This window comes from Cannabis sativa, chromosome 2 (assembly GCF_029168945.1).
Source record: "Cannabis sativa cultivar Pink pepper isolate KNU-18-1 chromosome 2, ASM2916894v1, whole genome shotgun sequence".
Taxonomy (NCBI): Eukaryota; Viridiplantae; Streptophyta; class Magnoliopsida; order Rosales; family Cannabaceae; genus Cannabis; species Cannabis sativa.
The window spans coordinates 45,261,735-45,285,176 of NC_083602.1; the positions used below are offsets into that span (position 1 = coordinate 45,261,735).

A 23,442-nucleotide genomic window follows, 5' to 3' on the forward strand; every position below is an offset into this window, starting at 1 on the left:
GATGTTTTTAATTGGAAAAATTGCTCCGCTTTAAACAATCAGAAAGAAGGGTCAATTTGTCCAAGTTTTTATTTAACTTCACTCGTTCATCCATTGCCAAACTCTGATTCCATTTCGGTACAACCACATTGGTTCTACTAATTTTTCATTTCAGAAACTCTACACCTCCAAAGAATAAACATGAGTTTATTTAATAAAAATATCTACAACATTCCATTTAACAGCTAACCCAAATACACAAAGCTAAACCAACTAAATAAATGAAATAAATAAACAAGTAAAATGTTGTGATATACCACCTGTGACAGTCAGTAGTCCCGTGATCCGTAAGGGGAAATACCAGGTAAGCTGTACAATCCCACACTGCCTGGGGAAGGTCAAGTGGGATGATTCTGAGACTGTGTAGGTATGGGCCTACATAGTTGAAGAGAGCTTAAATGGATTGATTGGTACTACCTATATCAACAAGGTGCATCTTGTTTTTCGATAGCCCATCACGAAAGAACTCCACAGTTAAGCGTGCTTGACCTGGGGCGATTTCAGGATGGGTGACCTCCTGGAAAGTTTTCCCAGGAAGCGTGTGAGTGAGGACAAAGCACGCTGGAAACACTTGTGTTGGTCTGTAGGGTCAGTTCGTTAGTCCAGGAAGCAGCTAGAGTGGTGTACTCGTGTATAAGAGCCATGAGTCTGTGGGTGTAAGGGCCCATTGGAAGCTTGAAGTGGGGACGTTACAAAATGGTATCAAAGCCTTGACCCAGCCGGAAGTGTGGTCGACGAGAACGTCGGACCCCGTAAGGGGGGGGGGTGATTGTGACAGTCAGTAGTCCCGTGATCCGTAAGGGGAAATACCAGCTAATCTATACAATCCCACACCGCCTGGGGAAGGTCAAGTGGGATGATCCTGAGACTGTGTAGGTATGGGACTACACAGTTGAAGAGAGCTTAAATGGATTGATTGGTACTACCTATATCAACAAGGTGCATCTTATTTTTCGGTAGCCCATCACAAAAGAACTCCACAGTTAAGCGTGCTTGACCTGGGGCGATTTCAGGATGGGTGACCTCCTGGGAAGTTTTCCCAGGAAGCGTGTGAGTGAGGACAAAGCACGCTGGAAACACTCGTGTTGGTCTGTAGGGTCAGTTCGTCAGTCCAGGAAGCAGCTAGAGTGGCGTACTCGTGTATAAGAGCCATGAGTCTGTGGGTGTAAGGGCCTAATGGAGGCTTGAAGCGGGGACGTTACACCACCACTTCCCTAACAATTATAGCCACGTACGTATCATCTTGGTCAAATTGACAGCAACATTCTTAAATCAATGATATAAGATAACACGACATAATGGTTTTTTAGACAGCCTGAGCTTGTGAGCTTTACTATATGCGTGAAAATATTTGACACATTACACAAAAAATTGACTGCAAGTAAACCATTAAAGGATTTCTATAAGATTACAGCTTTAAGAACTCAAGATAGGACATCAATCAACAGTTGGTTTCCTTCCTATGTATCTTAAAAGCCATGCTCCATTAGTGATTCTTTCCAAAAGCTTTAAACGGAGAGCAAACAACAGAACTTGGTTTCATTGTCCTCTTGCTCTTTCTACGTAACATTTTCATTGTAGGACACAAAGGCTCATTCTCATCTTCCACTGATGATAGTAGCTTGAAGTTTAAAATATTATAGTCCGTGATGTTATCTAATCCTTCATTTTCACCATTTACTTTTTCAGCAATTTCTTGACTGCAAGACTGTGGATTAGTATTTAACATTGGACCAACAACAACATCATCCATGTTTCTAAATCCCATATCTTCACCTTGATTATCAAGTGTTGCTTCTTTCCTCTCATGAGCTTCTTGTTTAGAAACCTGAAAATTGTATTTATAGTGAGAAATCAGAACCAATACCTAGTTTTTTTTAAAAAAAAAAAACCATAACTAATTATGAAGCGTTATTTATTAGAAGTGACAAAATAAATTTCATGCATGTTCACTCGTTTCTGGGATTGCCTCATCTTCAAATTCATCTTTTTGGGAACAAGACTTTCCCTCATTTATATTGTTTATCTCTTCTTCTACTCCTGTACAAGTTGCCTTCATTTTTGAGAAATCTTGTTTAACAATAAGTCAAGAAGATTGCCAAAGTGATCTATTCCCATATTAACATCAAATGTCTATTTCTTTATCTCTGATATATCATTGATTCCTTTCTTTACATTAGCTGTTTCATTTTTAATTTCATCAGTGTCTTTCTTAACTACACTCATTTCTCCTTTGACATCCTGCAAAAGTTATACGAATTTAAACTGAATGAAAAAAATATATGAAAACATGAAGCAATCTAAATACATATGTAAGTAAATGGAATTTCAAGGTTACTGTAATGTAAACAACATATTCTGCACAAGTTTAACTACTGATTTTGAAATGTAAAATGCTGAAATTAAGTTGCAAAAAAAAAAAAAAAAAAACACACATGTAGTAATAAATTAAAAGTACCTTCAGCATTTCAAATATTTATTCTTCAATGCTTCTTTCTTGGCTAGTATTTGTATGCTTTTCAGTCGGCATTGTAAGGGGGATATCAACACTGTTGTCTTTCTCTTTATTCAAAGTTGGAGTTTTAACACAATGACCACTTAATGAATTTTCTTCAGCTTCAGATCGAATCAAAGGTTCTTAACCAACTTGTATATATTACAAAAATGTATATTAGCAAAAGGACAGTATACAATTAAACATTATGAAAATAATTAAAGACAACAAGAAACAAACCTGTAATTTTTGGAAAACTTCCTTCCAAACAGTTTTCTTTTGGGGATTTTTAAGTAACTTCCAATTCAAAAGTCTTGGAATTCTTCTTCCAACACGTGTCTCAAACGATTCCCCTAGCAATGGAATCACTTCGAAACCCCCAGACTTGAAAAGCTAGTGGAAACCCACATAACTCATAGCCCTTCTTGTCGCATTTTTCAGCACTGATAAGACCTTTAATTGTTTCGTCGAATGAACGACGACCCCAAGGATACTTGTCAAAATCTTATTTGTCATCTACTAGTTTCATAATGAATTCATCAACTGCAGTGCTTCCTCTCTTACTTTCTAAGATGTTTGTCACTGTAAACACCTTAGCCATCTTGATGGCATCATCACCATCCTTAATTGTTCCAAACAACATAAATTCTTTCAAATTATCCCTTGAAACAAAATGCTTCCCAGGAAAGTATTTTTCCTTTATCATATTGGACTGGTTGCTATCTCCAACATGCTTTGGAAGCTGAGAACAATTTAAGCCTGTTATCAGAGCAAATTCATCCAGTCCAAACGTTGCTTTCTTATCTTCAAAATTCAATTCTAACTCTATTTTATTATCGGTATGTCTTTGATGTAGCAAGAGAGAATGGATGATCATGATAGCTGGTTGAAGAGATTCATCCATATCAAGAAGAAACCCAAAACAACAACCTTTAGATCTGTCTATCAGCTGCTCACTTAGAAATTTTTTAATGATTTCTAAACCACACCAATAGGTTTGCACATGTATTGTTGATTTTGCAAAAATCAACTTTTTTGCATCTAAATCCTACACACAAAATAAGGGACATGTTATTGTCTAGTTATTTGAAATACATATTTGGCATAGAATGTGACTTATTTTTTTGGAATGTAAACATGTATTTATAATATTCGAAATAATTATTATTTAAAATATATTAAAGAATAGAAATGCAAGATCAATATACCGAAAATTCATTCTCATTTCTTCTTTTTTTTCCGACTTGATGAAGCTCTCCTTTCTTTCTTCAATGGGGATACTTTTGTCATATCTACAAGAATGACAAACAAACAAAGAAAAAAGAAACATATTTTATTTAACATATTTAATTCTCAGGGGTATGGTGCGCACAATGTAAATTTAAGAGTATAATTAAGAAAATAGACTATAACTTTTATGTACTTTAAGAGCATTGATATGTAATGGAGAATATCTGATTGAATGAGTTGAAGATGTGGATTCGCAACTTTTCTAATAATTAAAACTACTAGCTTATAATTAATAAGCTTATTGATATTTCTCTTGAAATAGATTTTAATAACTATTGAAAAAAAATGAAGCTTATTGGAGTTCTGCTACTTATTTCAGTGTGTTTGAGCCCTTGTTTGCTTTAGTTGACAATGGCCAATGATCTAAGTCCAAGTCCAACTCCAACTCCCATGGTTTTTCCAAGTAAGAATGATTATTAAAGTCATATATTTAGTTTATAGAATAAAGAAATTAATGAATGAACTATGTATGTGTGTGTGTATAGGTATTTGTGATTCAAAGTGTGAGGTTCGATGTGGAAAGGCTGGAAAAAAGCATTGATGCTTGAAGTACTGTGAAATACGTTGCAAAGCGTGCAAGTGTGTCCTATTTGGGACTTATGGTAACAAGTCAGAATGCCCTTGCTACCGTGACAAGTTGAGCTCTAAGGGCACCCCCAAGTGCCCTTAATATTATCATCACTACAAATACTGTGTCTAATTAAGCTAATTAGGAATTACAAACATAAACGAAAAGATTTATCATAAACTAATTCAGTGAAGGATTCTAAACAAAGAATTATCATAAACGAAAAGAATTATCATAAACTAATTCAGTGAAGGATTCTAAACAAAGAATTATCATAAACAAAAGAAAAGAGAAAAAACACTTCCATGGATTTTCATTCCTATAATCCTATTATTGTTTACATATATTAAAGATGTTTACACTTACTATAGCTCTGAAATTGGACGGCGGCGTTGGCTTCAAAAGCAAAACGGAGAGACTGTTGGAGGAGAGTGACGGAGAGTGGGTATCTTGGCGGTAGTGGTGGTGGTATATCGCCTTTTGCTTTATCGGAGAGAGAGAGAGAGAGAGAGAGAGAGAAATGTAATGAGAGAGAGACAGGGAGAGGTTGATAGAGAAAGGAAAGAAAGGTGATTGGTTTTATTTAGGGTTTTATCTATTTACCCTAAATAAAGTATCTTAAGATTCCATATTTACCCTAAAAATTTTGTAAAAAAAATTTAATGAAGGAAAATGTGTATTTTCACAAGTGTTTTCATACTAATAAAACATAGATTACCAAATTCCAAACTAAATACTTTGTGGTTTATATTTTATTGATTAATCGTTTCCATTTCATTTTTTTTTTATTTTCATTTTTCTCCATTTCGTTTCCATTTGTTTCAATTTTTATTGTGAGTTGTTTTTACTTTTTATGGTATTTGTTTTCATTATCACTGTAAGTTGTTTCTATTTTCTTTTTGGCCTGTTTCCATTTTTTTTTCTCACACTCATAATGCTAGTTGTTTCCATCTAAAGATTATGTTCTTTTTATTTTTTATGCCATTTGTATCTATTGTTATTAAATACTACTTGTTTCCAATTTTAATATAATTTCTTTTCCGTTTCAATATGAGTTGTTTCTATTTTTATTTTATTGGTTCCATTTTTATTTGACATGTTTCCATACTCAATTTGAGTTATTTCTACTTTAATGATACCTGTTTTCTTTTTTTTATATATATATATATATATGAGTTGTTTCTATTTTTTATGTGTATTGTTTCTATTTATATGATACTTGTTTTCATATATATGAGGTTAAATTCTAGTTGTTTTCATTTTATATGGAATTTGTTTCAATATTAAGGTATTTTTGAAAACAAAAATCATAAAAAATGCAAAATTGAAAACCCCCCTAATTATTTTTCGTTTTAGTATGAGTTTTTTCCATTTTAATTTTATTGCTTCCAGTTTAGTTTGACATGTTTCCATTCTCAATTTGAGTTGTTTCTATTTTAATGATAATTGTTTCCTTTTTTTATATATATGAGGTTAAAAATTCTAGTTGTTTTCATTTTTCAATTTGACTTCTTTCCATTTTTTATTTTTATGATACTTGTTTCCATTTTTCACATATATATGAGGTTAAATTCTAGTTGTTTTTCATTTTTTATGGCATTTGTTTCCATTTCCCACATATATATATATGAGGTTAAAATGTAGTAATTTTATTTTGAAATTTTTACATCAAAAATCCATTTTACACAATTTATTACAAAATTACTCATACACGCCTATGTCTACATTTTTACTTACAAAGTTGGTTTTATTACACAAATACCACTTAGTCATCATTCCATCCATCATCAATCAAATCCTACTCTCTTCCATCTCTTTTTTCATTTTCTATCAATCAATCCATCATTTCACTCTCTTTTTTTATTCTTTTCTTTTTATTTTTAATTTTATTTCAATTTTTAATTTTTTATTTTTAATTTTATTTTCAGTTTTTAATTTTTAATTTTTTTTCCATAACAATTCTTCTTTTCATTTTATTTTTAATTTTATTTCAGTTTTTAATTTTTTATTTTTAATTTTATTTCGGTTTTTAATTTTTTATTTTTAATTTTATTTTCAGTTTTTAATTTTTAATTTTTTTCCATAACAATTCTTCTTTTCTTTTTATTTTTAATTTTTAATTGTAAAGCTAGTTTCTTATATATTGTTGCTTAGGTCTAGGATTGACTTCTATCAATCAAGGGAGAACTATATATATACATATATGATATGCACACGTAGTGAAGATTTTTGAGACGTACACAATGATATTATTGTCAACATATATAGTAGATATTAGGAAATTAGGTATACCAATACCAACAGCACCACGATTCTAAGATTTTATTTTTGAAATATCTCAAAATCAGTCTAATATTATTTGTACAAATTAAAAACGCGCATGTTAGTGTGTCTAATTAAGTCAATAAAAATCACTATTGAAAGAGTGATGAACATATATAGCATTGCTATTGAAAAAACTGATGATATACAACATTCACGTGCAACAATATTAGAGAATAGTGTGCAGAGATTTCATTGTCAACGTTTCTGGGAAAAAAGCTAATGTTGGTGCTGATGTTCGAACCGAGGTTTGTTTTCGGTTTCTTTTTGGTTTTCTCCTATATTTGAAATTTTACACCTTCTGTATGTATTTTTTTAATATGTTTTTTATCTAGTTGTTTCCTGTCCATTTTTATATCATCAATGGGTAACAATGAGATTTATCATGGATGTTGATGTTCAAAGAGTTTTTCCTGTATTTTAGTTTGTATACAGTTGTTTTGTAGTTTTATTATAGTTTTGCTACTTGCATATGTTATTTCACTATAAAATTAATATGCAACTATTTGCACAAAACTTACTATGTATAACTACTATTTCTTAGTCCCCATCAAATTAAATTCTTGCATAATATATAAACTATCATAAAACGATAATGCAACTATAAGGCAACTATTTGCACTTGCATACAGTTGTTTTGTAGTTTTATTATAGTTTTGCTACTTGCATATGTTATTTCACTATAAAATTAATATGCAACTATTTGCACAAAACTTACTATGTATAACTACTATTTCTTAGTCCCCATCAAATTAAATTCTTGCATAATATATAAACTATCATAAAACGATAATGCAACTATAAGGCAACCAAAACAAAAAATAAATCAAAATGTAACTGTATATAACGTAGATGTATTATTCATGAGGTTTTTTTAAAAATTTTCACATCATACATTGTTTTGAATTTGGTGGGAGGTCCAGATCTGTTTGTTACAGATCTACATTTCATGAATCTGGATTTCGATATTAGGGGGAGTTGTTTTGATCGAATAAAACAGAAAACAAATGTGTAATTTCAGTTTCTTCACAGTTTTTCTGATTTTTTTTCGTCATTTTCAGTTTAGATCATTGCAGGTATTCTTTTCCAGTTGATTTTGCCAGAATTAATAGTTGTATTTTTCTCGTTTTGGTTTCATTTTGGTTGCTTTGCGGTTTTGAAACGAGCGCGTATTTTCATCTTCATGGTTCGCTCTGTACAGCTGAAGGCTTAGTGCATGTGGTATTTTTGTAAATATTTGTATGTGGACTGTATAAATGTTTAATGGGCCGGCCCAAAGTATTTTTGTAATTTTTTTTCCTTTTTTGTATTTTTTTGTTTTTTTCCCTTTTATTTTTAGGATAGTTATTTCCACTTTTCAATATTCAATGTGAGTTGTTTCCATTTTTTATAATATTTGTTTCCATTTATTTTTATATATATGAGGTTAAATTCTAGTTGTTTCCATTTAACACACACGCTCACTTAATACTAATTGTTTCTATTTTTAATTTTTCTTGTTTCTATTTTTAATGTGAGTTGTTTCTAGTTTTTTGATACTTGTTTTTATTTTCCAATTTTGATGATATTTGTTTCGATTTTTTTATATAAATTCTAGTTGTTTTTAGTTCACACACACACACACACTCAAATGATACTAGTTGTTTCTATTTTTTACACACTCTTAATACTAGTTGTTTCCATTTTTAATATAATTTGTTTTACTATCAGTTGTTTCCATTTTCTATTTTTAATTTGTCTTGTTTCCATTTTCAATGTTTGTTGTTTCCATTTTTAATTGTATTTGTGTCCATTTTTCATATATATATGAGTGTTTGTGAAAAATACAACTAGTACCATTTGAGTATGTGTGTAACACACTCAAATGAGGTTAAAATGTAGTAATTTTATTTTTATGATAATTGTTTCTATTTTTCAATATTCAATGTGAGTTGTTTCCATTTTTTATAACATTTGTTTCGAGTTTTTATATATATATATGAAGTTAAATTCTAGTTGTTCCCATTTAACACACACTCACATAATACTAGTTGTTTCTATTTTTAATTTCATTTGTTTCCATTTTCAATGTGATTGTTTCTATTTTTATGATACTTGCTTCTATTTTTCATATATGATGATATTTGTTTCTATTTTTTTCATATATATATATATATATGAGCTTAAATTCTAGTTGTTTCCATATCACTCACACTCACATAATACTAGTTGTTTCTATTTTTAATTTTACTTGTTTCCATTTTCAGTGTGAGTTGTTTCTATTTTTATGATACTTGTTTCTATTTTTCACACACTCTTAATGCTAGTTGTTTCTACTTCTCTATCTCACACACACACACACACACACACTCAAATGATACTAGTTGTTTCTATTTTTCACACACTGTTAATGCTAGTTGTTTCTATTTTTAATATAATATGTTTCTGTGTTAGTTGTTTCTATTTTTTATGATATTTGGTTGAATTTTTCATATATATATATATATATGAGGTTAAATTCTAGTTGTTTCCATTTCACACACACACACTCACATAATACTAGTTGTTTCAATTTTTCACACACACTTTATGTTTCTTGTTCCCATTTAAAGGTTATGTTGTTGTTAGTGAAATGTTTGTTGTTCCCATTACAGTAATATCAGTAAAATAGTTCTATTATCTTTCTATTTTTACTGTTCTAAGAATGAATGAAAAAAGTTCTAAACAACAAATTAGTTATAAAAGAAAAGAAGTTATAATCTGGCGTATTCTCATAAAATTTTCTTTTGTAGGATAACTCTTCAATTGAGTAGTTATATATATCTACAGAAAATAATGAAAATTTACTTACCATGTAAGTTGGCATATGAAAATATGGATACAATAAAGAGCTGAAATCATTAAATATTATTTGTTATGCAACAATCAATATTCAAAAGTAAAAGAAAAAAAAAAGTCATTGATGAAGTGGTACTTTAAATAGTAGATAGCTCCTCCTGAATAAATGAGATTTGCAACCTCATTGCAATTGAGTAAAAGTAATCTATCAAATCAATCCAAATCTATGTTTGTAAAGCAACAAAATCAATCCAAATTTATGTTTGTAAATCAACAAAATCAATCCTAATATATGTTTGTAAAGCAACAAAATCAAAATCAAATCTATGTTTGTAAATCATCAAATAATATTCATATAAATATCTACCATAAATGATGTGCAATTTTGCTTAATCAAGCAATAATCAAGTTTTGCTAGTTTTCCAAATTTCTGCAAGTCTTTTTGTTATGTCCAGGTTGATTACATTTTCCGCATTTGATTTGCTTTGTTCATTTTTTGTTTTTCTGCCATAAAGGTTTGCTTCTTCTTTTCTTTGGTCTTCCCACTCTTACTTTTTTCTTTTGGATGCTGAACTTCCCATGATTTAACATATTCGGGTACCTCCCATGTGTCTTCATTAGGAATAGGGTATACAATTTCTCCATAAGTTGCAAGCATGGCCTCCTTTGTGTAATATGATGAGCAATATTCATATGCATCTTTATTCATATCTTTTAGAACAGCTATTGCATGGCCACAAGGAAGTTGATCTATTTGGAACCTGTTAATGAATAATGTATATCTTTTGTCAATATTGATTTGAAATCAAGATAGCAAGTAAACATAATTTTCCAGCTCCATTTGTTACAATCATCTTTCAAATAAATTTTCAATCTTTATTTGCATCTAACAACTCTATTTATTCATATCAACCCATTATCTCTAACCCCTAAGAAATTTTTCCTAAATGATGGACGACCATATTGTGACCCTTAACTCTATCATACAAATTTTCATCAAGGAAATAAGATAATTATTCTTTTAAACTTAACAATAAATCACCTAAGCTAGACCAATCCTAGGATATCCCTTTTCAGAAGTCTGAAATGGAAGCCTAGCTGTTTTGAGCAAATCACAGCTACTTGGACATGAGAATCATGGAGTGGTGTAAAGATGATCTGAGGTTTTGGAACTAGGGGCTCTACGAATCTGAGATTAGTTGGTGTGGATCCAAGGACAGAAGTGAATGACATTGTGTTTGGTGTGAAAAGTGTTGTGACCACTAGAACTGATAGCTCAGAATTTATTGACACGCATTCAATGAAGTTTTTAGCAGCTGCCAATGAATAATGAGTTTGGAGAAAAAGAAGAGAATGTAGTAGCAGGTAGTGTACTGCTACTGCTACGGATGATGATTTTAAACCTTATAAACTACAACTTCACAATGAAATTCCACAAAAAAAAATCTAGCATTCAAAGCCAACAATATAGCACAAGATTCCATGATTTCCCTTTACAATTCCTAATCAGCTGCACTAGCAATTTCATTTAAATTTATGTTTGGGAGGAACTTTCTATCTAACATCCCGTAATAACTAACAACAACTATCTGGTTACAATCTGATTTCCCTTGTACATATATCTTTTTTTTACAATCTGATTTTACAGCAACAATTCTAACCCAAATAATTAACCACATCTATAACAATGAAATCTCATATTGATTTTGCAAGTTTAGCAATTAGCATGTACCGTTTGCATCTATAGAACAAAGCTAAGGACAATATATAAGGATCAAATTATATATATAGGTTGCGTTATATACCGTTTGCATGTACAAGTTCTCGAGCTTAGATCAACTATTGCTTTTTTGCATCCATCACGAACTTCGAACAAAACATCATTTGTCGGGTGCACCTAATATTTGAAAGTACTAATATTAGAATTTATATTCAAGTTAGGTATAATTTAAAGTTGAGAATCATACCGTCTTCTTCAATGAGTATTTGTAGTTATCATTTAAGATTTCTTCATGTTTGCTTGTCAGCCTTGTGGGAATTGCTTGAGCTATGTTTCGATTTTTACAGCTCCATTCTTGCACCAAACTTCTTAAACATTCTACCATAGTGCAGATTGGTAGCTCCCTTACTGCAACAATCAAAGAATTCAAAGATTCTGCGAGGTTGGATGCCATGTTCGAGTATCTATTATTTTGAGAGTGAACTTGAGCCCATTTTTCATACCCGATTTCTTGCAAGTAGGGTCTCAACCTCTTTTCAATCTTATCTAGTTTTCCCATGTGGCGCTCGAAGCCTTCGACAGTGTATGCCTTTGCCGCTGCGAAGAATGTATCTGAGACAGTTTTTGAGCTTTTCTTAATTTGCTTTTAATGTTCTTTAGTAGGTGAACGGTGCAAGATCCATGAAGTACTTCTAGGTACACTTTGATGGTTGCCTTTTTTATGCTTTCGTGACGGTCAGAGATAATGACCATGTCTTCTCTTGAACCATAACACTCCCTAAACTTTTCAAAGAACCACTCCTAAGAATTATCGTTCTCTGAATCAACCACACTAAAAGCTAGCGGGAAAATATGACCTTCCGCATCTTGAGTCGCTGCAACCAGCAATATAACTCCATATGTAGACTTTAAGAATGTCCCATCAACTATCACCACAGGAATACAATGCAACCATCCTTTTCTTGAAGCATTCAATGCTACAAAAAGGAATAAGAAGCCATCTTCCTCTCTTTTGAGCTCCACAAAAGAGTCTGGATTTGTATGATGCAACAAGTAAAGATACTTGGCTATCTCAGAGTAAGACTTAACTACATTTCCTCTCACTTTTTCTTTTGCCTTCTGTATTGATCTCCAAGCGTTGCTGTATTTGACTCTCAATCCACGAATTTTCAACTCATTTATAACATCTGCAACCGTGGTTTTAGTCTTGATGTTTGTGAATTTGTACTTGATCATGTCTGGAATGATGGTTGAGGTTGCTTGACGTTGATCTTTCAATCTTATCTTCATATCGCAGCTATGATTGTCCTCAAAAGTCATAATTATAAATTGCATTGTGTTTCCATTCCTTGATGCCCTTAACTTCCAGCTGCAATTTTTGTCAAAGCACTCTGCTAGGAACTGTCTTTTGCAAGATTTTTTCACGCGGTACTGAAAAATGTTTTCTAATTGCATAGTGGCTCAACACAGTCTTCAAGGTCTCTTTATCTTTGTAAATCTGAGACGGAGCTATTTCTTGATAGTTTTTGTTGTTGATTACTGAATCTTCGTCTATTTTAATCTCTTCTGCATCGTTGTTTGCTTCCTTTCCCATTTCTATTATTTGCTTGTCAACCAACCTTGCATTGGAGATATAATTTTCACTCTCATCTGCATCCATGTCAACAGTTGCTTCTTCATCTGAATTTGATGTTCCTTCTTCAGCTTGTCCCAATTCTATACCCAATTCGTTATAAGTTGATGTACTTCTGGTTGAAAAAAAAGTGGGCTCAATATGGTTAATCTCTGTTGATGTACTTCTTGTTGGAAAAATAGTCGACTCAATATGGTTATTCTCCATTGTAAGGCACAACGGGTACTTTGTAAAATCTGAATCTTTTTTCTTCAACTCCTTGTATAAGTAAAATTGGAGGTCATCTTCTATGTAGAATGGAGGGTAGTTGTCTTTTCCTTGGTACTCTATTTTTAGAGTTGTTGATCCCAGATCTATCTTCAGCTCATTACATATCATTCCAACCAAGGTGTTGTAGTTGCAATTATTGGGAATGACCATTCGGCGAACTTGAAAGCTGATGTAATTTTGATTTTCATCCCAATGACCACTATGTTGGATTACAATGAAAATTTTATCCATATTTTGCATCGAGAAAAGATAGTATGTTAATATTACAATAAAAAGTTGATGTACTTTTTTGCTCATAAAAAAAATCAGAAATATAATGAGAAATTATGCAGTCAACATTTTATTTGTTTAATATTTGAATTTTTTAGCAAATGGAAGAAATCAATATTAGTATTGTAGAAAATAGTGATTCGAATTGTGTGTATATTTCATAGAATAGTACATATTTATATACAAAGCTAGGAGACTAGGAAATAGGAAACTACCAACAAAATAGGAAACTACTAAATACAAGTTACCCTAATTCTTTTACACCTAATATACAGCTAATATTCTAACACTCCCCCTCAAGCTGGAGCATAGATGTTAATCATGCCCAGCTTGTTACAAAGATAGTCTATCCGCACCCCATTCAAAGCTTTTGTAAAAATATCTCCTAGTTGTTCTCCGGTTTTCACATATCCTGTGGAGATCAGACCTTGTTGAATTTTCTCACGAACAAAATGACAATCGATCTCAATGTGCTTAGTTCGCTCGTGGAATACGGGATTCGAGGCAATATGAAGAGCAGCTTGATTATCACACCATAATTTTGCTGGAATAGAAGTCTTAAACCCGAATTCAGTCAAAAGCTGATAAATCCATATTACCTCACACACGGACTGGGCCATAGCTCTATATTCTGATTCAGCACTGGATCTAGATACAACATTTTGTTTCTTACTCTTCCAAGAGACCAGATTGCCCCCAACAAATACACAATATCCTGAAGTGGATCGTCTATCTACCTTGGAGCCTGCCCAATACGCATCGAAAAACACTCAATGCAGGTATGTCCATGATCCTTGTAAACTATACCTCGTCCTGGTGCTCCTTTTAAGTAACATAAAATTTGTTCTAATGCTGCCCAATGATGAATTGTTGGGGAAGACATGAACTGACTGATAACACTAACTGGAAATGCAATATCTGGACGAGTCACAGTTAAATAATTCAACTTTCCAACTAACCTGCGATATTTCTCAGGATCTTCAAATGGTTTCCCATCACGTGTAAGATGCACTGCTGGATTCATTGGAGCATTGCAAGGTTTTGATCCCAATTTCCCTGTCTCAGTTAGCAAATCAAGTACATACTTTCTTTGAGACAGAAAAATACCTTGTTTACTCCGAGTAACTTCAATCCCCAAGAAATACTTGAGTTCCCCTAAATCTTTCGTGTTAAACTGGGTGTGAATGAAAGACTTAAGGGATGAGATGCCTTCAGTATCATTTCCAGTAATAACGATGTCATCAACATACACCACTAACAAAATGATACCAACAGTTGATCTTTTATAAAACACAGAATGATCTGACTTACTTTTCAACAAACCAAACTTCTCAACAACCTGACTAAATTTACCAAACCAAGCACGAGGGCTTTGTTTCAATCCATATAAAGATTTGCGAAGATGACAAACTCGCCCTAACTCCCCCTGAGCAACAAACCCAGGAGGTTGCTCCATATATACTTCTTCCTCAAGATCTCCATGAAGAAAAGCATTTTTAATATCAAGCTGATGCAAAGGCCAATGATGAGTAGCTGCCATGGAAATGAACAGTCGAACAGATGTGAGTTTAGCAACAGGAGAAAAAGTATCACAATAGTCCACTCCATAGGTTTGAGCATAACCCTTGGCAACAAGACGGGCCTTTAAGCGAGCAACTGTGCCGTCTGGATTGAATTTAACCGTGAACACCCATTTACACCCGATGGCCTGTTTTCCGGAAGGTAAATCAACCAAGACCCAAGTACCATTCGCAACCAAAGCATTCATCTCTTCTATCATTGCAGCAAGCCAACCAGGATGAGACATCGCTTCTCGAACAGTTTTAGGAATAGTGATAGAATCAAGAGAAGCAATAAAAGAACAAGAAGAAGAGGAGAGATGATTATAAGACACAAAAGAAATAATAGGAAAAGTACATTTACGTTTACCTTTACGTAGTGCAATGGGAAGATCATCTGAGATGTCCAGATCTGATGACGAAGATGCAGGTGCAGGACATGAAACAGGAGGTGGAGGAGGGGGGGCGGCTGGTGTATACTATAGGAGACCGAGGGAGTGGTGGAGGTGGTGGAGGTGTAGACATTGTGGAGGTGGTGGAGGTGTAGACATTGTGGGGGTGACGACCAAGGTAGGTGAAGGAACAAGAGACCCGCCGGAACATGGAGCGAGGCGCATAGGATGTGACGAATAAACCAACAAATCATCATCCTCCCCCTGACTAGTAGAAGTAGTGGAAGATGAAAAATAAGGTGTATTTTCTACAAAAGTAACATCAATAGAAACAAGATATTTGTTGAGATCAGGACAATAACACCTATACCCTTTCTGAAGACGAGAATAACCAAGAAAGACACACTTTAGTGCCTTAGGGTCTAATTTGGTGACAGATGGACGGACATCGCGAGCAAAACAAACACTACCAAATACTCGCGGAGCAACTGGAAATAATGACTTATTAGGAAAAAGAATTTTAAATGGAATTTCACCATTAAGAACAGAAGAGGGCATGCGATTAATAAGAAAGCATGCCGTGGAAACTGCATCGGCCCAAAAAGGTTTAGGGACTTTCATTTGAAACAAGAGAGCACGTGCGGCTTCAAGAAGATGTCTGTTTTACGTTCGCAACACCATTCGAGGTGCCGTATCAACACGAAGTTTCATGAAGCATGCCATTAGAGGTCATATAAGATTGAAATTGAGCAGACATGTACTCTTTGGCATTATCACTTCTCAAAGTACGAATAGATACATTAAATTGAGTTTGAATCTCAGCACAAAAAGCACAGAATATAGAAAACAACTCAGAACGATTTTTCATTAAATATAACCAAGTTAAACGAGAATGATCATCCACAAAAGTAACAAAATACCTGAATCCAGGTTGAGACAAAATAGGAGAAGGACCCCAAACATCAGAATGAACTAACTCAAAAGGAACACTAGCACGTTTATTGACACGTGGACTCAAACTAACACGATGATGTTTGGCAAACTGACATGACTCACATTCTAACGAAGATAAACTACTATATTGGGGACACGGATTTCTTGAGCAAAGGAAGGGATGGATGACCTAAACGACAATGAGCCTCAAAAGCGGAAGCAACACTCGAACAAGCAATAGCGGTTGGCGGAAGTGGGTCAAGAACATACAAGCCACCAGATTCATGTCCTTTACCAATAATCTTCTTCGTCATAAGATCCTGAAACAAACAATGATCAGGAAAGAATGAGATGCAACAATTTAGATTACGAGTGAGTTGACTAACAGAAAGCAAATTAAAGGACAAATCAGGTAAATGTAAGACTGATGATAAAGATAGCATAGGTGTAGGAACAATAGTGCCAGATCCAAGAACAGAAGCTGTTGACCCATCAGCTAAGGTGACAACAGAAGTGGGACTGTGAGACTGAAAAGTGGAAAAGAGACGGGAATTACCTGTCATATGATCTGTGGCACCAGAATCAATGACCCATTTTGAGGATTTGGAAAGAAGGCAGGCATTAGAGTTACCTGAATCAGCAATCGCGATGACGAGAAGAAGATGAAGACTTAAGTGTTTCCCCGATACCTTGAGAACTTGGCAAAGTCATCGGCGAAATAAGGACCGATTTGTCGGATGCATCACTAGTGCTTGCAATATTGGCGAGTGTTGTTGTCGATTCTTAAATTGTAACTTCCTACACTCAAACTTGGTGTGGCCTCGGTTTCTTACAATAATTGCACATGATGCTCCCGAATTTGGTGTGCGGTTATCGAGTCCTTGTGAATTACCTCCTTTAAATCCACTTGGAGTAGAGTTTCTTTCCGTGCGTAATTATTACGACTCACCAAGGCGCTATTCAGAGGAGTTGAAGAGGTAGTCTCTGTGCGAAGAACACGAGTAAACACATCTTGTAAAGAGGAGACATCAGAACCAGAGAGAACTTGTGACTTTGCAGAGTCAAATTCAGATGAGAGTCCTGCAAGAAAACTTATAATAGCCATCTGTTCTCGTTGGCGCTGTTGAACTTTTACATCAGGACTAAACGGTAATAGCACATTAAGTTCTTCATATGTTTTCTTGAAAGCCATAAAATAATTCATAAGAGACTTATCTTGTTTCTCCGCGCGATAAAAAGCTTTGCAAACATCATATATGCGAGATATGTTGTCTTTGCCAGAATACAAAAACTCCAAGTAACCCATTAGTTCTTTAACCAATTCACAATGATTAATCAAACTAATTACCTCAATATCGATAGAATTTCGAATTTGAAGGAACAAGCGAGCATCCTCACGGAGCCATATTTTCCTTGAATCGTTTGTTTCTTCAGGAGGATCGTCAGTCAAGTGATCATCTTTGTCAATACTCCTCAAATACAGTCGAATCGTCTTACTCCATTCCAAATAATTCGAACCAATCAACTTATGATCCGTGATTTTAGACATTACGGGAACAACATCAGAAACAACAACTGATTTTGAATCTGATCTTATCTCTGCCATAATCTCAAAAGCAAACACAAAGACAGAGAAAAAGAACAAAAGAACACCAAAGAATGAACACCCAAACACGAAGAAGACAAACAAATACCGAATTACAACCTAGAACAGATGCGAGTGGGCTTAGAAGAACCCAGTGAAGAATCGGCAACAGAACGCCGTCGAAGGCGCCGTTACACGCGCCTCCACGCGCCGGCGCGTGAGCCCCACGCGCAGAAGCTTCAGGCGGCGCGTGAGCCCCACGCGCGAGGAATCCGGCGACCGGACTTCGGGGGTTGGTAGATCGGCGGCTGGGCAGTCCTCCTATGTGGGCGGTGAGAAACAATGTTCACTCCAAATAGGATTTTCGAAAAAAACAACCCTAAACTCAAACCCTAATTTTTTTTTTTTTTTTTTTTTTTTTTTTTTTTTTTTTTTTCTTTTCAGAACCCTAATTTCGAATTTCGAATTTTGAATCACAATGCTCTGATACCATGTAGAAAATAGTGATTCGAATTGTGTGTATATTTCATAGAATAGTACATATTTATATACAAAGCTAGGAGACTAGGAAATAGGAAACTACCAACAAAATAGGAAACTACTAAATACAAGTTACCCTAATTCTTTTACACCTAATATACAGCTAATATTCTAACAAGTATGTACCATAGTGAAGTCCAACAGTTGAAATTGGACAAGATTTTTGCTCTTTTTCAGTCTTCTTTTGTAACTTCACACTGAGTAAAGCTGTAGCAAGAAAAATATATTGATGGCATTGTCTTATTTCCATTAAAAAAATAGCTTACATACCATAAACCAATACCATTAGCCAAAGGAGGGTAGGCAGACAATTTATATTCATGACCCCATAATATAGCTTAAGAGTTATAACATGAAACTTAGTAAATTATTGTTCTCAAACCATAACTACAGTGAGCTAAATATATAGCACCCAAAAAATAATACAAAACATAATTAGTTTGAAGACAACTTATACAATACAAAAACATATCTCAAAGCAACAACTATAGTCATTGAGAATAACAAATAAACATAGCACCCAACAAATGAAAAACCTTCAATACACAACATATTCTAAATACCCAATGATAAAAAGATTCATACCTATTAAAAATGAAGGCAGCCATGGAACAAGAGTAACTCCGCAATCCGTTGGAGCTCTTTGCTTTGGTAGCAAGGCCATTCCCAAATTCCCAACAAGCCAAACAAAGTAGTTATTTGAACACACATTTAGTAATTCCAATAGCAGAACCAATCACAAGAGATAAACAATGAAGACATTTAAGCAAATCAACCATCTAAATTCATATATATTAATGATGCAATAAAACTATACGTAACATCAGAAGATACAGAAAACAGAAAGCAAGCTCAACTAGATTCACCATGTTGTATCTTGTATGGTAATTCTGATTTTGCACTACTATAACTGTATATGATTGAATCAAAAGGATAATAACTATCATTTTTCTTTTTTTGCTTTCAGTAAGATTGTATCATCAAAGAGCATTTTTCCTTTGTTTTTGGGTATATATGGTGTGTATAGGACAGTAATCATGTCATACAGCTAAAGTAAGTAATCAAATACAGAGAATACACTCTTTAACACTCCTCCAACTCTCTCATATTACATTTTTAAGTTCAGTACAAAAATGAATAGTAGTTAATTATAGGCTTCTATATATAGTACTCAGACTAACACAAGAAAACATGTACAAAAAAAAAACTAACTTTAAGATGCAATTATTAACTTTCTAAACATGTCAGTAGAAAACACGTGGACAAATTAATCTATCCGAGTAGTTGAATAATATTATTTTGACATGATATGTATTTATTTAATTTCAATAGTAATACTAATTATTAATTACATATACTATAAATTAAGGTTCCAAAAGGGTTAGTTGGTGATGAAACTGGAGAAGCACATAACAAAGGAAATTCCTTAAAGGATCTAAACATAGCAGGAGGATTTGGAGATACAATATAACAGAAATGTTAAACCAGCTCTGATAATTGAATAAAAAATAGGGAAAAATATTAGGATTACCTTAGGTTTTCAAGATCCAAGAACAAAGGTTTTTCCAATAGTAGTAGCTGAAAAGAAATGTTATGACTGAAAAAACCAAGCAATTCAGGAGCTATTTACCCTTTTAATACTCACCTTCGTAAACATCCCCATTGCTATAAAAACTCTCTCCCAATTATTGTCCAGGTTTATTCTTTCAATTTTATTGTAATCCAAACAATCACAGTCCCATTCAAACCAAAGAAAGACTCAAATCAAATCAAATTAATTTCTCAATAATCCTAACAAAGACCATTTTTAATTTGGAATTTTGATTTGAGATTTATGATAGTTAAGATGGTGGTCATTTTAAAATAAAAACAATGAATGTTATATTTTATGAAGTCTATGGACATTGCAGAATGGAGATTGCAGATAAACATAGGGAAATCAAGGAAACAAAAGTCAGATGTAATTGAAATTCTTACCTTATTTTGGATTTGACGAGAGAGATTTGAGTGATTGAAACTCACATTGCAATGATTTGGGAATGGATCGGAGAGCTAAGCTCCGACAACTTCGGCATGATTGCAACGAAGCTCTATTTCATTTTCTTCTTTTTTCTTCAGGATAGGCGATGATTTGGGGGCGGGTGGATCGACCAGTGCAGCTCCGAAATCGGCGTTAATGGAGGTTTTCTCCTGCCTCTGTTTTGTTTACTTTTTTTGGTTGAGTATAAGATATACGTTGAAGGTTGAAGGTAGAGATGAAATCCTAAATAGGTATTTGTGCAAAATAAAATCTAATTATGGTTAGTTCTCAATATAAACGTATTTTTGCAAAAAAAAAAAAATTGATTAAAAATGCAAAAGTGAAAAGAGCCCTAAAAAAATGTGAACTAAAAATATTTAACAAAAAAAATATATAACATTGATCGTATACAAAAATTATAGAGATAGTTTTATAATATTGATTTCAAAATAGCAAGATAAATAATTTTGAATATATTGAAAAATTAAAATTAAAGATATAAAGATTAATTATTTTTTAAATTATGTATATAATTATAATATTCTTATTAATGAATTTATGAAATTCTCTTTTGTGTTATATTTTATTGAAAAAGAAAAAGAATGGTCTACACAACAAAATTAAAATTTCATAGCATATATTAATATATTTAAATACTTAATTCATAATATTTGAATATATCAAGAGACATGATTGTATATACATTGTACACACTAAATGACAACATGTCTTTTGAATTTTCGAGAATTAAAAATATGAGTACAATTAATTTACTTAATAGTGATGATAAAAAATATTAAATAAATAAGAGAATCGAAAAAAAATAAATGGTAATTCATAATTTTATAACTAAACAAAAAAAAATATATTATTAATATTAAACAAAAAGAAAACTATCCATAAATGATAATAGAATGAATTAGAAAAATGTAAACTAATAATATTTAACAAAAAAAATATAACATTGATCGTATAAAAAAAATTATACATTTTATAATACTAATTTAAAAATAGTTAGACAAATAATTTTGTATATATTGAAAAAGTAAAAATTAAGGATATAAAGATTAACTATTTTTTATTAAATTTACATATAATTATAATATTCTTATTAATGCATTTATTAAGATTTCTTTTGTGTTATGTTTTATTGAAAAAGAAAAAGAATGGTCTACACAAAAAAATTAAATTACAAAAATAAAACATTAATAATAATAAAGTGCAAGATAAAAGAAGGAAAAACAAGACTCTATTAAAATTAGTGTGACATGCATAACATATCATATTTGTAAAAAAAAAAAAAGAATAGTGGTATTAAAAATAAGAAAGAATTGATAATATCAATGATATATCACTAAATAAATAAAATTTTAAATCTAATATTCATATATATATATATATTAACTTTAGAATATATATTAACTGTGAAATATATATTAATTTTTGAATATTTGAATAATCTTATAAATTATAAATATAATTCAATATTGAAAGACATCCCAAAAAAAAATGTACCTATTATGTATGCAGTTTTGTATTTTATTTTTTGTTGTTATGATATGATTGTATAAATTATATATATACATAATTCATTGAAAGACATCACAAAGAAAAGAGCGAAGGAAATGATACCTTATTATATATGTATCTCTAAATTGTATAAAAAAAAATGATAGAGGTATGTATCTTTGTATTTAACTTTTGTGGTTATATTTACTATTAATATTGTATATCTTCTTCAAATTTATATCTATATATATATATATAGTGGGTAACATGCAACAATCGAAAGGTTTGTAGAGAAGTGAAAAAGTTTTAACTTAATTTTTTTTGTTTATGTTAGTGATAAATATGTAATATTTGTAAATAGGTTATGAATAAGTGAAAAGTTGTAACTATATTTTTATTATTATTGCTATTAATTATACATTATAAAAATAAATATAAAATAGATGAAAATGTAAAATTTTAGCAAAAAAGAAAAAATTGATTTAAGGGATTATAGAGTGCCACCTTAACTCCTTGATGCTTTCCTTTATATATATATATATATATATATATTGATATAGAATTATAACTAACTAGATTTTTTCTGAAGCTTATTTTAATTATTTCATTAACTATTCCTATTTATGTTATAAATTAGTTATTTCTAACTAATTTTTTTTAATCAACTTAAATTTAAATATCATTTGAATTTCAAAATTAAGTTGATGAATTCTATGAATTAGCTATTGAAGATTCTTAGGATATTTTTTAAGTTGAAAATTTGTTAAAATTTTTTAATCAACTTAAAATGGAATATCTTTCAAATTAAGTGGTTACAACTTAATTTGATATTTAATTAATTTTTTTTTTCAAAAAGATTTAAGTTGGAATTCTAGTTTTTCTAGAACAGCTTAAATTAGATATTTTCAAAATATTTAGTTTATTATATTTTATAATTTTCAAAATTTTATATATTTTATTATATAATCATTTCGATAATTAAATATTGAAAATTAATTTTTAATTAATTTTGGACCGACTTTAAATTAATTAATTTTCATTATTAAAATATATGGATTAAAAAAAATGATTAATTAAAAATACATTATTTTTAAATAATGAGCTTTAATCAAGAGATATTCGATCTCTATTGTTGGTCTACAATAGTTAAATGTTTTCAATATAACCTCGAGACTCTAGACTTCGTCCCCCCTTATGGATGGTTATTCTTTGAAAGCATTTAACACCGTAAGAACTCATTTGATAAGTGTTTTGTAAGTTTTCGTCTCTATTAGACTCTCCCCTACGGTGACTACTTAGAGATAAATTTACAAAACATGAAACAATGGTGGGAGCTCATAAATTGAGAATAACCTTGACTCTCGCCTACCGGGACAATGTTGGATTCTCATTTTGATCGAATAAAAGGTTGCTAAAATGGTATCCATTTTAGATGAGCTGACTACTCTATTCAACTAATGTTATCTTTGACTCTCGCCTAC

General features: G+C 31.9%; 1 protein-coding gene across 2 annotated transcripts; it reads right to left on the reverse strand.

Moving 5' to 3' along the window:
* Positions 1-9,842: 9,842 nt before the first annotated feature.
* On the reverse strand, positions 9,843-20,698 carry LOC115720985 (uncharacterized). 2 transcript variants are annotated; one of them, XM_061110550.1, is made up of 6 exons: positions 20,410-20,698; positions 19,018-19,078; positions 18,559-18,639; positions 11,498-13,352; positions 11,336-11,427; positions 9,843-10,291 (listed from the first exon to the last, which is right to left on the reverse strand). In XM_061110550.1, the coding sequence occupies exons 4-6, from the start codon at positions 11,807-11,809 to the stop codon at positions 9,991-9,993; spliced, it is 705 nt and encodes a 234-aa protein (XP_060966533.1). In that variant the 5' UTR covers positions 11,810-13,352; positions 18,559-18,639; positions 19,018-19,078; positions 20,410-20,698; the 3' UTR covers positions 9,843-9,990. The 2 variants fall into 2 exon arrangements, with proteins under 2 accessions (XP_060966533.1, XP_030506070.2); XM_030650210.2 differs by having other exon boundaries at positions 19,018-20,698.
* Between the last annotated feature and the right edge of the window lie 2,744 nt (positions 20,699-23,442).

Excerpts from the sequence above, each read along its gene's own strand:
- LOC115720985 (XM_061110550.1), bottom strand. The coding sequence starts at position 11,809 with ATGGGAAAACTAGATAAGATTGAAAAGAGGTTGAGACCCTACTTGCAA. Across the intron at positions 11,428-11,497 it reads AATACTCATTGAAGAAGACG|GTGCACCCGACAAATGATGT; the intron begins GTATGATTCTCA and ends TTCAAATATTAG. Across the intron at positions 10,292-11,335 it reads AGAACTTGTACATGCAAACG|GTTCCAAATAGATCAACTTC; the intron begins GTATATAACGCA and ends ATTCATTAACAG.